Source organism: Rousettus aegyptiacus, unplaced genomic scaffold (genome assembly GCF_014176215.1).
Source record: "Rousettus aegyptiacus isolate mRouAeg1 unplaced genomic scaffold, mRouAeg1.p scaffold_m13_p_7, whole genome shotgun sequence".
Lineage (NCBI taxonomy): Eukaryota > Metazoa > Chordata > Mammalia > Chiroptera > Pteropodidae > Rousettus > Rousettus aegyptiacus.
This window is the reverse complement of record NW_023416310.1, coordinates 97,510,261-97,526,209: the sequence shown is the minus strand read 5'-3', so window position 1 is coordinate 97,526,209 and position 15,949 is coordinate 97,510,261. Positions and strand designations below refer to the sequence as shown.

Sequence of the window (15,949 nt, the reverse complement as noted above, 5' to 3'; positions counted from 1 at the left end):
TGTCTCTAGCCCTCATTCTTACCCCATACTCCAGATCAGTCTGTCCTGTCTGTCTTGGTGGTAAGGTAGGTAGGTAGGTAAGGCTCTGTCTCCCTCTCTTTGGGATTGTGCGCCTTGTCTGCCCCCTGCACCTGCCCCCTGCACCCCCTCGCTCCAGGTGTGGAAGGCAAAAAGTCAGACCACAGCAGACCACGGGAGGAGGGCAAGGACTGCTTTCTCCTTTGCTTGGAGGAGGGCTTAGTGGATCCTGGGGTCTCAGGGTCTGGAGCCCGAGGGTACTGCCCAGGAGGTGGGGGTTAGAGGACAGCTGGGGCCCCGGCGTGGCTAAGAGGGGGGACAGAACCTCGCGGCGCTCCCTTCCCCCACTTTCTTAAAGGGCCGGTGCGTGGCCGTACTGGACGGGGCCAGCTGAACCCTCCCGGGCCAATTCAGGGCGCACAGTCCGGCCCTTGGTGCGGAGGCGTGGCGGGCCAGCCCGTTAGGGTGGCCACTGTCGCCTCCTGGCTCCGCTCCCGCCCCCCGGCCGCCTGCAGTCACCCCCCCCCCCACACACCGCCCTTCCCCGCCCTTCCCGCTCCTCCCTCCTTCTCTCCTTCCGTCCCTCCCTCCTGCCGTCCGTACCCCCATCTCTGCTCAGCTTCTCCACAGCGCTACTCCGACACCTGAAGGGACAGAGCGGGTGCAGGAGACCCAACAGGCGACAGCGGAGGAGTGGGACGGTCAGTTCAGCGGCAGCCTCCGCATGGCCCCACCGTGAGAGGCTGGACCCAGCTACTGGGGCCAGGAACGGTGAGTGGGGACGCGGGGCCACCTTGTCCCCAGGGGCCCGCGTGTTCGAGGACCCCGCCCCTCCCGAAGCCAGGCTAGGAACCCGTGAGGGGGTGCTGTGGGGAGGGGGGAGACACGCATGCTGGGTGGCAGGCGCCGCCCTCCGCCCTCAGTGCCAGCCAGGGTCTGCTAACAAAGCTGCATTTTCGAGATCAATTCCGTGGCGGCTGGAGCATCGGAAGGATACGGTTGTCATGGAGATGGGGCCGAATAAGGAAGCCGGGAGATGACCGGGTCTGGGCCAGGGAGTAGGGGCACTGCTAGAGAGCCCCAGGCCATCCTACAGGGAGGGTCAGGGCCAGCCCGCCCAATTGTCTCCTGGGCTCTGTCTCCTGATTCCCCATTTTGCATAATTTGAATGTGTATGTGTACGTTGATGGGGTGTCAGTGGGAGCTTGGTGGCCAGGGACCTGGGATATTGGGTGCCCAGCCTGCCAGCAGCCACCTTTGCCACCCAGCAGCTTTGAGGATTTATTTCTGTTTCCAGTTTCCCAACTTTGACAGTCTGGCTTGGCAGCCAGGCCTCACTGGGTTCTGAGCTCTGCCGCTAGAGCAGGGGCTTGCATGGGGGCGTGGCAGGCAGCGGGCAAAGCCGAGGAGGCACATAATGGCTGTGGCAGCCGCAAGGAGGGAGGGGTCCTTGGAGCCTGCTCTTGGGGCTGGAGTGGGGCAGGGAGTCCAGATGAGGGGACCACCTTGCCCAGCTGGCCCCCCTCCTAGGAGGAGATATTCTGACTCTTGCTGTCCCTGGAGGATCTGTGGTCAGATCTTTGAGTCAGAACCTGGGGTATTGTCTCTGTACAAGCCCAAGGGGCCACTGCCTGAGCCTACCTCTTCCTCTTAGGGCCAGCTTGGGGGAGTGGAAGCCCCAGCCGCAATGGAAGTGGGTCTGAGATTCCTAGCAGGACCAGGATAAGCCAGGCTGAGCTTGATGGGTGGGTGAATGGGAGGCAGGGAGAGGACTCGGGATTTGGCCAGGGCAGATGGGCAGCTTGGGTCTGGGGAGATGCATATGGACTTTTCTGGCCCGTGCCAGACTTTTCTGGATTTCCTAGTTCTTTCTTCTAGACCCTGGAAACAAAAGCTGCTTAATGAGAGGTAATACTCAGACAGCTTGAGGGAGATTGGTTAGGGGGCAATGGGACCCCTTTCAAGGCCAACTCCTGACCCTGGGCAGATATAGTCATTCTTCCACCTCTTCCCTTTGGAGGTTAGGAACCCTGTCTTCCAGAGAAGCTACCTGTTCTGTGATCTGTGATCTCTGAGTCAGTAAAATGGGCCAGGTGCCCTCCTCTCTCCATCCCACATCTCTGGAGGAAGACTTGCCCACCTGAAAGCCCCCCTTTCCCTCATATATGGTGAGAGACAGTGGATTTTGAATGGGGCTATTGCAAAATTTGGTTCTGGTAGAAACATGGCAGGTCCCCAGGTTGTGACCTGAACCAGAGGATTCCCACACACTGGGGGGAGTATGTTGGTGATGGCCCAGCTAAAGGCAGGAGGATGACTGGAATGTCCTTGGAAGGCCTCCCAGCCGGTGCCTCTTGTAGTGGCTGGAGCCTTGGTGCTTGGATGACTTGTACCGGTATTCCTAGGAGTGCCCGTGCCAGACTGAGAGGTTTCCCTCTTGCTGCTTGTCCTGCTCTGACAGCAGTGGGGTGTGCACTCCCCTAGCCTACCTTACCTGCAGTGTTTCCTGAAGGGAGAAAAGCTAGCTGGAAAGGACTTGCTGCTCTTGATAGGACCAAGAGAGAGAGAGGGATCAGGGGTCATTACCGCACCCAGCTTCCGTATGTTGAGCACTACCACTAAGCTAAGTAAGTACTCTCATACACACAACAACCTGTAGAGGGAGGTGCTACCGTTATTCCCCTATTGTAGGAAAAGTTGCTTGTTCAGTCAGTCACCTACGTAGTAAGTGGCAGAATCAGAATGCGTACCTGGGTCAAACTGTTTGAAGCTTGGACTTATGTCCCCAATCTCATTCTCCTCTTCCTTTCAGATGCAGGTAAAGAGGGAGGTGGGAGTGAGTGCCTTTCCATCTGGAGCAAGGGGGTGTCCTTGGGGGAAACTGAGGCACTAAGCTGGGATCTTCTAGAGAGGTAGGACGGAGACGTTCCCATTCCGGATGTTGGCTTGCAGGAGAATGACACTGCTTCTCTCGACAGACGATGCTCTAGACATTCTTTGCCAGATGGTCTTTTCCAGGGAAATCTGTTTTGAGTGGCATCTTATGTCTGGGGCTCCATATTTAGCCTGGCTCCTCACACGGGAGGATACACTCAGGCTGTCGCCCCTTGAGGGGTGTTTGGCAGGAGGAGTGGGCCTGGGCAGACCTGACTCTTTTCCGCAGCTCAGGCAGAGGTGGGTCAGGGCTCACGTTCCTGCTAGTCCTGCCTCAGCTGCGGGCTCCCCTACTGGTCTCCCTGGGACCTGGCTGTTTCCTGCAGAGCTCTTGTCCTCCTAAGTGGGTTTGTTTACTGCTAAGTTCACTTTCTTAGGATCTGACAATCTTTAGATGGTGAGCCGCTCCAGGTCTGTGTCTGCATGGCCCCTAGAATGCCAGCATCCAGCGTGACCCAGCCCAGGCCCACAGCCCAGCTTGAGGGCTGCTTGAGTGGAGGACTGCCTTGTCCTCTTTCCTATCCTGCCAAGCCAGGCCCTGAGCTTCCCTCTTTGGAATGTCTTCCTCCACTTCTTTCCTCCCCCATTTACTTTTTGTCTTGTTAAACTCGATAGTACAAAGAACACTCACCTATATACCCTTCACCTAGAGAACTAGATTTGCCAATTGTTGACATTTTACCCACATTTTTTTCTCTCCCTCTGAACCTTTTGAAAGTAAGTTCCAGACATAACACTTCACCTTTAAATACTTTAGCATGAATTTCCTGAGACAAGGACATTTTTCTACATAATGATGATACTATTAACATACCCAAGAAATTTCATGATACAATTTAACCTAATAGTAATCCATATTCAGATTTCTCTAGTTGTTCCTGTAACATTCTTTATAGCTGTTTTAAAAGTTAATTTTTTGATTGAGCATCACACATTACTTTTAGTTATGTCTCTTTATCCTCCTTTAATCTGGAACAATCTCCCAGCTTTTTATTTTTTTTCAAGTCGTTTATGTATGACATTGTCAGTTTTAAAGAGCCCTGGTTAGTTTTCTTGTATAATGTCCCACATTATGAATTTGTGTTACTGCTTCCTCATGAGTAGATTCAGGTTAAACATTTTTTGGCAAGAATATCCCATAGGTGGTGGATGTCCTTCTTAGTGCATCCCATCAGGAGGTGCATGTCATTAGCTTATCCTATAAGAGGTGGTGCTAAGTTGGGTCACTTGGCTAAGGAGTTCCTTTGTTTTAATTCCATTCCTCTCTCTTCCCTACCTCTAGAGTCTTCATCCACTTGGTTATCCATGTACCTGGTCAGCAAAACTGACTGAACCCCTACTTCAAACCATATGCTGGAGAAGGGTGATTAAGCAGGCGTGATGGGGGGTCTTCATGGAGTCCACAACCTCAGGGGTGGGGGTGGGGTGGGGTGAGCCACAATTCAGGGGAGGTGCTGATAGAGCCAAGGAGAGGCCCAGGGAAGCAGTGAGGGGCTCGAGGAGGGGAGAGGAGAGTGAGGGGGGCAAGACAGGAAGAAAAGGAGGTGAGATCTGGACACAGCTGGCCACAAGGAGCCACTGCAGGGTTTTGAAGAGGGCAGTGATGGGGCAGATGTCAGTGCTGGAAAAGGAGGATGGAATGGGATTGGCTAGGCCAGCATGGTGGAACAGAACCTGGTCAGGAGGCCATGATGAGGGCCAGCACCAGATGCTGGGCACTGGGTTCTAGGCTGCTGCATATGCCACACAAAGGGAATGAACAGAGGGGGTGGAGTTGGTGGTGTGGTGGCCCTGCTGGGACTGGGGTGTTGAGGGGGATGGGTATGGGGGATAGGGTAAGGAGCAACTTAGGAGGCAGAATGGACAGGCACTGGGGTTCGACTGGAGGTGGGGAGAGCTGTTGTGCAATGGCTTGGGAAGAGTGATGGAGAATTCGGCTTCGAGTGTGTGAGATCCGAGGTACTGTCCAGGTCAGAGGAGCAGTGTGTGGAAATCCCCAGGTCTTGCTGATTACCTGTGGCCACCCTTTCAGAAGCTTGTTTTGGGATGAGGGCAGAAGGAATGCATGCCTAACTCACAGCAGGGAACCCACAGCATGGTGGCCTTTCAGGCACCAATAGGGGAGGGACTTTGAGTAGGCATCAGGGGCTGGCTCAGAGGTATCCTCCACTATGAAAGTCAGGATAATCCCTCCCTTGCAGACCCCCCAGCTCCCTTACCTTGTTTTTCTTCTTCATGCTTGCTTGGCAACACCCCAACCCTGGTTATATCCAGTGCCAGGCCCATTCCACATCTGACCTGTGCAGTTGAATGGGGCTGAGAAAAACCACTACCCCAAATTGTCTCACTTTAAGGTCAAAACCATGAACTTCAGATGGGTCCTTAGTGTTGTCTCGCAGTCCTACTGTGTGTCTCCAGTCCATCTCCTCTCACCCTACCTGATGATTATTTCATACTTTTTCTTCTACTCTCTGAGCTCCTCTTTCCCAGTCCTCTCTCCCGCTGATGACATTGCTTCTTCCTTATTTGAGAAAACAGAAGCAGTCAGAATTTCCTCAGACTCCCAGTGTTTACATTCGCCCATCTTCCAGCATCTTCCTTCCTCCTCTCACTGTGGGTGAAGAGTCCCTGCTCCTGGTTAAGGCCACCCTTCCACTTGTGCACTAGATTCTGTTCCCTTGTAACTGCTTGAGGACATTGCTCCAGCATGGGGCCCCTCCTACATTATGGGTTTCTCCTCTACTGGATCATGTCATCAGCGGATCTTGCTGTTGTCACTCCTGTCTTAAAAGATGGCTCTCTTGTCTTCTCTAGCCAGCTATTGCTGCATCTCTCTGCTCCCTTTTACAACAAATCTCCCCCGAAGAGTTGTCTAGACCAATTGTCCCCATGTCCTCTCCTTCCACTTTCTCTTGACTTCCACTTTCACTTGGACTTTCACTCCCTTCCACTTCACCAACAGTTCTTCTCAAGGTCACCAATGACCTCCATGTTGCTATACCCAGTGGTCAATTGTCAGTCCTTCTCCGTGGCATTTGACACATTCAATCCCTCCATCTTCCTTGAAAAATTCCTTGACCTCTAGGGTATCCATTTCCTTGTCTGTTCCTTCTCAGTCTCCTCCCTGGCCCCACCTCTTAATTTTGGGGTGCCTGCCCCAGGACTCAGCCCTTGCATGGCTGCTCTTCTCCATCTACACTCACTCCTGTGCCCATCTCATCCAGTTCTGTGGCTTAAAGCCACCTGCGTGCTGCCAGCTCCCAAATTTATATCCCAAATTTTGACTCATCTTCTCAGCTCTAATAGCCTACTCAGCATTTCAACGGTCATGTCTACTAGATGCCTCGAACTCAGCTTGTCCAAAGCCGAGCTCTCACTCTTCCTTCCCAGACCTGCTCCACCCAGTCTTCCCTATCTCAGGAATGGCAACTCAATCCATCTAGGTGCTTGGGGCACCTAGACCTTTCTTTTTTTCTTACCCCATGTACTGTCTGTCCATCAAGGGGTGAGTCTTTTTACTAGTGACTAGATTGCCCATCAATGAGTTATGGAGTTATGAATAGGAGGGACAATTTCAGAGATAGGGACAGGGAAGTGAGAGTGGAGTGGCCCAGTATGGTGCCTTTTACACCTGCTCACTTTGTACCACATGCTGCTGGCCCTCAACCAATTCCAAGGAGACTACAACCTTTGTCAGACCCTATGCTGAGGTCCTGTGCAGGGACAAGAGAGGACAGGGAAAGAAGAGGGGAAGGGGGACACAGCAAGGGAGGGTTAAGTGGAGCTACATAATCAAGAGGTTGGGGAGATGGTGGGGAGGAAAGTCACAGAGAGGAGGCAGGGAGGAAGGGGACTTCCTTGGGAATGGATGGACAGAGAATGTGAGGATCTAGAGTACAGGCTAAATGAAAATTGGGCATCAAGAAGGGAGGATGAGATTTCTTAGTTCACCTCTCCTGGCTGTTGAAGCAGACTGGAGGGAGGCTGCTCAAAGATTGAGCCCCTTGGGGACTGCTCCCCCAGGCTTTTTAGATGAGAAAGGTTGGTTGGGAGGACTTGCACCTGGTCAGTCCATTGTAGCTCTCAACCCACAAGCTCATGGGTCAGATGTGGTTCAAGAAAACAGAGTGAGTCCTAGGTGCCCTCTGGAGCTCTGGGAAGACAGAGCAGTGGCCAGTCACTTTATCTGGACAGCCTAGTCCTTTGTGGTCCCAGATAACTGAGGACTCACCCTGTAGGGAAGTCAGCTGGGGGTAAAGTCACTAGCTATAAACATGGTTTGGGATTTGACAGCAGACATTGTGAATTTCATCAGTGTTGAGGGCTCTCCAAACCAGCATGCAGATGTATGCAAATGTAAGCAAATGAGGGTGCCAAGTGGCTCGGGGGTAGGATGAAAATCAAGCAGAGAGATGTCAAGGGATGACCTTTTCAGAGCTGGGCCCGGGGGTCCCTGAAGGTCCCAGCAGGCTGTGGGGCACATGTAGATAAGATGCAAATGTGTGTGTAGCCCCCAGGGACTTCTGCCTGCCCAACCTGGGGTGGGAGTGTTGGTGGGGCTAGGACTGCAGGGTCCTCATCTGCCTCAGGAAAGGGTGGGTGCACTCTCTGGCCCACCCTTCTGCCTCCTCCCAAGAGCTTCTGCCTCTACCCTCAGGCTGGGCCTCTGAAGCCTTAGAACCTGCTCTGGCAGGCTGCCAACATCTAATGTCTGCTGGGGCCCACCGAATGTCCTGTGCTGCCGGTGCTGCTCTCTCCTGTGCTCCACCCCCCGTGTGGGCAGCCAGCCCGTTCCCCTGCAAACCTGAGACAGGATTCTGGGAAGCAGTAGCCACTGCTCTTCCCTGAGCACTTGTGGCCAGCTCTGAGCCGAGCATTGCACCTGTGCCATCTCCTTTGTCCTCACTGCAATCCTGCAAAGCAGATGCTGTTAGCATGCCCCATTTTCCAGGAGAGGTTGCTGGGCTCAGAGAGATGGGTTTCTGAGGTGACACAGTTTGTGGGTAGCAGAGATGGGATTTGAGCATAGGTCTTTATGACCATCCCAGTCTGAGGCACTTGATGCTGCACAAGATGGTCCAAGCTGGGAAGACCAAGTAGGTTAGGAGGAATTAGAGTCACTTTGGGGAACAGAGGCAGGGACATTCCCAAGGCTCTTGGGTAGACATCCTCTCCATATCGACCTGGACACCTCCCTGCCCCGGACAGTTGGGACATTGAAGAGGTACATGCCCAGGTTGATCTGTGCCTGGGGAGGATGCTTAGAGCTCTGGGGTGACAGGAGATCCTGATCTCTGCACTCCTTGGCTGGGAGAGGCTGGGGGCGGGGTGGAGCATGGTGAGCTGTGTGATCCAGTGACCCCATCATGGGGTCTTCCTGTCAACTCCCTGCAAGGGAGTCAGTGTAGTAGGAATTTTAGGGAAGGGCAGCAGGACCAATGGAGATATTCATGTGGGTTACCAATGGGCAGAGAATAGGTCTGAGAATGACAGATTTCCAGCTTTTTGTTTTTTTAAGTAGTCCTCATGGAATCTTCTCTGAGTGTCCAGTGTCAGAGGTCCTTGAGGATTTTCCAGGTCAGGGTTCATGCCAAGAGCCTATGGATAGGCTTTTGAGGTCCAAAAATACTCAAAATATTGTGCACATATGTGACAGTCTATCTGGGATGGGACCCACAGCTTCACCAGATGCTCAAAGAGGTCCAAGGCTGGGAAACGGTAGAATCTCTGATGTACACAGGAAATGAGGGGCTTCATTTGCCTAAGCTCTCCTCGCACACTGGAGGTAAAACCTGAATGTCCTGGCTCCCTGGGAAAGCTGTGGTCTCAGCTTTGCCTCTACACTGACATTCCAGAACAGTTTTCTCTGGACCTAGTCCCTTCAACATACCCTGCCTGGGCTCTAAGCAGCCTCGAACATCCCACAGTATAGATTTTGCTTGTCCTGGGTAGCACTCAGCACCATTGTCCCCCATCCAAGATCTTCCTCCTACTCCCTTATCTTCCCCCAAACCCACACAGCCACCTGATGCTATGGGGTATGGCTGTGGGTACCCACCTTCCCTACCCCCTACCCTAGCCTGAGGCACTGGTTGTCCCTTCCCTGCTCCTAGTTTCTCCCAAAACAGAATGGTTTTAACCCCAGTTGCCCAGTGATGTGGGTCTAGCTGCCCTGGACTTTGCCCTCAGGCATGAAGGTGCCTCATCGCCACCTCACCACCCGGGGGGACTGCCTTCCGAGTAGCTGCCCAGCTCCCATGTATGTTTGCGTGTGCGCACATGTGTGTGCGTGCTCACAAATTGCCTATATTGGATGGTCGCTCACAGACATGCACACATGTGCCTGTCTCCATACATCCTCCCCTCTGTCCTATAGAGCAAGTTGGGCCCTGGAGCCCTTTCTGCTGGGTCCCTCCTGCAGCCTTTCCTTGGGCTTTCCACAGTCCCTGGCTTGGATCCCAGCAGGGAAGACACTGTACGAGGTTATCCCTGTGACAGTCCAGCATCATTCCAAGCAGAATGCCAGCCTTGCCACTATCTAACTTCGTGACCCTGAGCATGTTTTTCAACCTTGCTCAGCCTCTGCCTACAGCAGGAATGTTGATTATCTCCAAATATTTTAAAAAGTGCTCACTGTTTGCCAGGCATAGTGCTATGCCTCAGGGGAGACAACAGCGAACATGAAATTGTCCCCACCCTCACCGAACTTACATCCTAGTGAGGGAGGTGGGCAGGAAGTAAAGTTTCACTTTTGCTAAGTTATGCTTGGCAGACATGCTGCTCTGTGGAGGCGTGTGAGAGAGTGCCGGGTGGGCAGAGAGAGTCCCTCCAAAGAGGCAGTGTTGGAGTTGAGCCCTGAGTGACAGAAGAGGCAGTCATTTAAGATCTAGGGAAAGAGCATTCTAGGCCAAGGGTACAGCTGGTGCAAAGGCCCTGAGGTGGGAAATGAGCTCAGGGAGCACAAAGAAGGCCACGTGGCTGATGGGGTGGGGGATGGGGAGAGGGCAGTGAACCAGTTCAGGCAGGGCTTTTTTAGGTCATGCTGAGGAGACTGAATTCTAATTGAAGGGTAATGGGAGCTGTTGGAAGGTTGTGAGTGAGGAAATTATGTGGTGTAATTTGCATTTTCACAGTTCACTCCAGCTGCCATAGAGAGAGTGGGGAGGGGGACAGGGTTGTCTCAGGAGCAGCTGAGACCCAGAAAGTGGCTGGCTTGGCACATAGCCTTGGCCCAGCCAGAGGTCCACTGTCATCATGGGCTTCATCTTGGTTGGTGCTGAAAAAGATGCCGCTGAGCCCAAGGTCATCCCAAGGGCAGTGGTTAGCAGAATCCCTGTCTGGAGCGGAACCTGGTTCAGGTCAAAGAGGATGCAGGGGACCTGGCCACTCCTTGGGATAGGTGCCCTGTGGCCCAGCTGTGCCCACCTCCCCTGCCGGCAAGAACAGAGGAGGTGGGCAAGGGTGGAGGTGGGCACAGGTGGAGGTGGGCAGAGTCACTGCTTTGGGTGGACTCTCCTGGTTGAGGATTTGAGCCTTTGATCTTGTGGGAGAGTCTGATGGAGGGCCTGGGAAACTGGGGGCTCATTCTGTACCTCCGGCCTACCCAGGTGTAGAGCAAAGCTCCTCCAAGTGCTAGAGACAGCTGCTCAGGCAAAGCCTTTCCTGGTTCTGTGCCTCAGGCTTGCATTTTGTCAAACATGGTGGTAGAAAGAGTGGACAATGGCTGCCTTTCTCCTTGACCTCTGTAGTGTTCTTCCTTGGATCTCAGCTCTGTCGGCATCCATGACCTTGAGTTTTCCCACAAGCTCTGGGGAAGGGGAGCAGAGGTGATGCCCCCATTCTTCAGATGGGTCTGGAAAGGCCAGAAAGGACAATAATGAGTTCCGGGGTAATGGCGGCTCAGAGTGAGGACTTGGGGCACTGTTTCACACCTCTGCACAGAAGCCCCCCTTTATATACCCCTCCTTTGGGATCATTAAGAGAGGGGGGTCCTGGCTCAGCTATTTCTGGGCTTAGCTGGCTCTCAGCCCAGGCAGGGACTCTGGGCCCCCCGCCCAGAGTGGAGCTCAATGCTGCCCCTTGTCTGCCCACCCCCAGAAGCTGAGGACACGGCCCAGTGCCCGGTGTTGGCAGAACCTCCATCCCACTCTCAGCTGTAGGAGGACATGGCAGGGCAGGTAGGGCTGGAGCCAGCCTGAGGCAGCTGTTGGAATTTGGGGGAGGTGATGTAGGAACCTCCCGAGAGGTCCTAGATTTGTCCACAACCCTGGGTTAGGGGCTGGTGTAGACCAGGCACAGGCGAAGCTGCTTATGCTCTCAAATCTCAGGCTTCACTGGGAGCTCAGGCAGAGCCCTGACCAAAGGGGAAGCACCCTAGGGACTCAGCCTCCATGTGTGGGTGTGAGAGCTCGAGGCACCTTGGTGGAATGGGGTAAAGCCCTGTGCCCAAGATATAATGCTCATCCAGGCCCCTGGGCTAGAAAGCAGCCCAGAAGACTAGAACTCAGGCAGCTGGCCAGAAGGCCCCACTCTCCCTCTCCCGTTCTTTCTCAATGCATCCCCCTCCCCACCCAAGGAGCCTCAGCTGAGAGCTGACCTGTTCTCTCTCTACTCTGAACACATAGCCTCAGGGAACAGAGTGAAATAGCAACTGCAGCAGCAGGGATTTAGGGCAGACCAGAAAGAATCCCTCACTCGGGGTGAGCCTCTTTGGGGGGGGGGTGGTCCCTGGTGTCCTAGGATCAGGGTCCAGATATCCTACAGTTTGGCTCTCCAGATTTTTTACTTAATCTATGAAGTTTTTATTTTTATTTTTATTTTTATTTTTAATTAAAGTTTATGTTCATGATCTTCAAAACTCTAGAAGGTGACACTCAGGGTAGGTGGGCTGGGGCCCCAGATCTCTGCCTGTCCTGCCTTCTTCTCTTTCACTCAATGTTTGAAAACTGAGGTTAAATGACTCTTAAGTGGTCTTATGGTGTCAGAACTCCCTTCAAAGGCCAGAAACCCTCAGAGGAGTAGACTTACCTTCTTCTCCAGGCTCATCTTCTGTGAGTGAGAAGGAGGTTCCTCCTGGCATATAACTCAGTGTTTCTCAAACTTGCTTGTTATAAGAATAACATTACTATATTTGCTCTCTGCAGACTATAATTCAGGAGGTCTGGGGGAGGGCCTTATTATCTGTAATCTAACAAGTCCCTCAGCGGACACTTATGACCAGGCAACTAGAGGTAGTATGGGTCTCACTTAAACCCCTGTGGCTGTACCTGAAGCTTGTTCTGCTGCAGCCCAGAAGGCTGGCTAGTCCCTCTCCTCCTCCAGCCTCTCCTGAGCTCCTAGCACCCCTTCTCCATAAGAGGGCAGGGGTGCTGGGGGAAGCTGAGTCCTGAAGAGGGGAGAAAGGAAGTTGTTTGGAGGGGCTGGTACGTGTCCTTGGTGGCAGAGGTCACTTGAGGGTGGCTGTGTGGCGGAAATAGCCCAGACTTGGTGGGGCCGGGGGCAGGGAGGGATGAGGGGAGAGCCAGAACAAAGCCCATTACATCTGCCCTTTCACCCAGGACTGGATTGGGTAGGAAGCCTCTGGGAAGTGTGGGTTGGTTCCGATCCATTTTTAAAAGGGGCGGAGGTGCAGATGGTAGGTAAAATGGGTCTCCTCGCTTCACAGCAGAGAAGCAGACATAGAGAAGGGCAGAGGGAGTGGGGTTGGCCTGCGTGGGGCGAAGAGGCCCGACCTCAACCCATGCGACATTACACCGTGAATTGGGCAGAGCAGAGCCTGACTCTCCTTGCAGTGGTCTCTCCAGTGTGCCCCATGACAACCTTCTCACGAGTCCCTCCTCAGGGCTGGGCGAGTTCCGAGTTCTCCCTTCTCCTTCCTCCTCTCACATTCAGGGCTTTGTGCTCTGGGCAGCGAAGGCAGCTTCCCTCTCCCGGTGGCGCAGCACCCGCCCAGCACCCTGGACAGCGCCTCACGCTGGGCCTCGGGATGGCCGCCACCCGGGCCTCATTTTGGCTTCTCTGGAGTAGCCTCTGTTCTGATAAAGCTGCACTTCTGTTGACTTCCTTTCCTCCCCTCTTAACTCTCCCTCTAAACGCAGCTGCTGGCCTAGTTCCCTCTATTCACCACAGATTCACTCTTGTCTGGCTCCCGGAGCCGGGACGAGAGAACATGGAGAGAGGCAAGTGGGCTGACTGGCCGCTGTCCACCTTGGGTTTTGTTTCCATCACTCATCAGCGGGAGAGTAAGGGGGCTTGGAGGAATCCTGGACCCTTCCTTAATCCCTTGCAACTTGATCTTACTCAGAGGGCTTTGGTGATTCTGGAGGGCACAACGGAGGCACAAAAGAGATAATAGGGAAGGCAGGACTGAGGCACACAGAATGGCTGGGGAGAAGTGAGTGGAGCTGGCTTGAGCAGGGTACTGAGGACGCCATGGCCTGAACCCAGACTCCAGCTAGGAGGTTTTGAGAAAGCGTCTTAGCCATCCCGTCCCCATGCAGGCTGCCTGGTGCTGGTTCCACCAGGCTTTAGACCTCCCCCCAACAGCACCTGCCCTATCTGACCTACCCCTTCATCTGTCCATCTGCTGCCAGGTCTAGTGGAGTCCCAGGAGCAGCCAGCACCAGGTGGAAGCAGTGCCTGTCATGGATGAGGATAAGCTCCCATCTGTACTGCCTGGGGAAGATGGTACCACCTGGGACCCCAGCCTTGTGCCTGAGGAGGAGCCTGGGGTCCACAATGGAATGACAGCCAGTGAGGACTTGGATAGTAGCCACAACAGCACAGGATGTGAGATGATGGGCATGCTGGTGGACACTGGGGAGCCCATAAAGGGCCCAGATATGGCCCTCCACGGCCTCAGCCTTGGCTCCTCCCTCACCAATGGCCTTGCCCTGGGGCCAGACTCGAACATTCTGGAAGAGTCTACAGAGTCCAGGCCCTGGAGGGCTGGTGGGCTAGTAGAAGGAGATGATGCCTCCAGGAGCCTTTGTCCAGACACTGAGGACCCTCAGCTGGGGTAAGTGGGTGTCTTGGGATAGGGGCTCACCACATTTGGCTGCTCTAATGCTAGTGGCCTGAGCCTAGCCACTTAGCCTCTCTGGTTCTTGTTTTTCTCATCCATAAAAGTAGGAATTTCATGTCCCTGTTTTGCCTAGCTTCTGGGTGTTTTAGGAAAACAGAGCCATGAGATTTCAAAGGCCAACAGGCCTATGATACCCCGCCCCCACCCTCAAACCATCACGGGCCATTTATCTGTGTGGCTGGAAGGCCATACCCCCTCCATTCCAGGCTAAACATTAGAGTTCCAAAATGTGTTGATGTGGAAGGTCGTCTGGCCTGTCTCTCCACTTCCTGGAGATGAGGATCTCCCAATTCCATAACTGACCTCAGGAGAGTAGGTTTTGTGGGTTAATCCCCATCTGGAAGTTCTACCAGGAATCTCACTTCAGTCCTGCTTACTGGAGTTACAGCCCCACTTTTATTATCCTCAGCAAGAGGTAGAGAGACCTGGTGTGTTAGAGGTGTCAGTTGGACAAGGAGGGTAGGGATGGGTCAGGGGAATGTCTAGAACAGGGGTCCCCAACCCCCAGGCTACAGACCAGTACTAGTTAGTAGCCTACTAGAAACTGAGCCGCACAGCAGGAGGCGAGCCGCCAGTGGGCAAGTGAGCAAAACTTTATATGTATTTGCAGCCACTCTCCAGCACTTGCATAACTGGCTCAGCTCCACTTCAGATCTTCAGGCATTAGATTTTCATAGGAGCACCAGTCCTTGGTTCCAAAAAGACTGGGGACCACTGGTCTATCAGACTCCAAGGTGGGCTGAGAATAGAAAGCATATAGAGGTGTTAGTGTGCACAGCTGCAGGCCCTGGCCTGGGTAGGCAAGTGTGTGGGAGGTGTGTGAGCCTGTGTGTGTGGGGCATGCATGTGTGTGCCTGACCTGTGCATTGGTGTGTGCACAGGGATGCATGAGCATGTTGGTGTGCACGAGTCTGTGTTGTTAGGAGTGGGAGGTGTTTGTGTGTGCCTGGCCTGTGGACGTGTGGGTGCACATTTGGGTCTGCATGTGAGTGTGTACGACCGAGTGTGCCCAGGGCTCCCGGGTAGCAATGTGATCATGCAGGGTTGGGCGCCTGTGGGTATGCCTGGCCTTAAGAGCATTTCTATCCAGATAGGTCCTAGAGTGCCACCTGGCTGACAGTGGGGTGTGGGCAGGGAGCTAGGGCTTCTCAGAACACACTCTTTGCATTTCTGTGGCATAATTAATTTGGGATGGCTGAAGGTAGGGGCACATGGAGACTCAGAGGCTGGGCTGATGGTCTTTAAGCCCCAGCCAGAACCATCTCTCAGTTCCGTTCAGGTGCATGAGAGGGTGGGAGATGGTGGGTGGGGGGACCATTCATAGTTCTGACAATGAGGTGAGAGCCCCCCAAGGACAGGCTCTGTGTTGTTGCTCAGATGTCTCCAGGACCCAGCACAGGCCTGGCAGAAGTGCCTTTGCTGGGTGGATTTGCTCTGTGACCCTTCCCTGCCCTCCCCTCCTCCTGGAGGTCCACAGAGGCAACTCCACCCCAGCCTCCTGCCAGGCATCCTGCCTCTTAGGTTTTTGCCCACCTCTCCACTTTTTCTGGCAGGAGGAGGTCAGACGAGGCTGCAGTCCCAGTTGCTGGGACTGGGTCAAAAGATGGTTTTTCTCACTCAGGTCAATATGTTTCTCCAGGAAACACACTGGGACCAAATCTTAGACACCAGAGAGATCCAAGGTGGTATTTGAAGGGGAGGGGAACTTCCCAGTCCTTCAGATACAACTCTGTCTCTACTAAGCACTAGGATCAGGGGCAGGAGCTGCACATAGCCAGATCCTCAGGGGGAGAGAGGGGTGTGCTTCTTTGCAAATGATGGGCCTCAATTTATCTGAAATGGGTCAGGCTCAGCCTGCTTCTTTCTTTGCCTGTGTCTCTTCCTCTTATTGTCTCTACATTTCCTACTCTCTCT

General features: G+C 53.8%; 1 protein-coding gene across 1 annotated transcript in view; it reads left to right on the top strand.

Moving 5' to 3' along the window:
- The first annotated feature begins 586 nt into the window (after positions 1-586).
- PSD2 (pleckstrin and Sec7 domain containing 2) overlaps positions 587-15,949 on the top strand; it is a 41,982-nt gene continuing 26,619 nt past the window's right edge. Inside the window, exons 1-2 of the mRNA XM_016166350.2 lie at positions 587-789; positions 13,545-13,969. Coding sequence (XP_016021836.2) covers positions 13,596-13,969 — 374 coding nt within the window. The 5' untranslated portion in view covers positions 587-789; positions 13,545-13,595. The remainder of the gene's footprint in view (positions 790-13,544; positions 13,970-15,949) is intronic.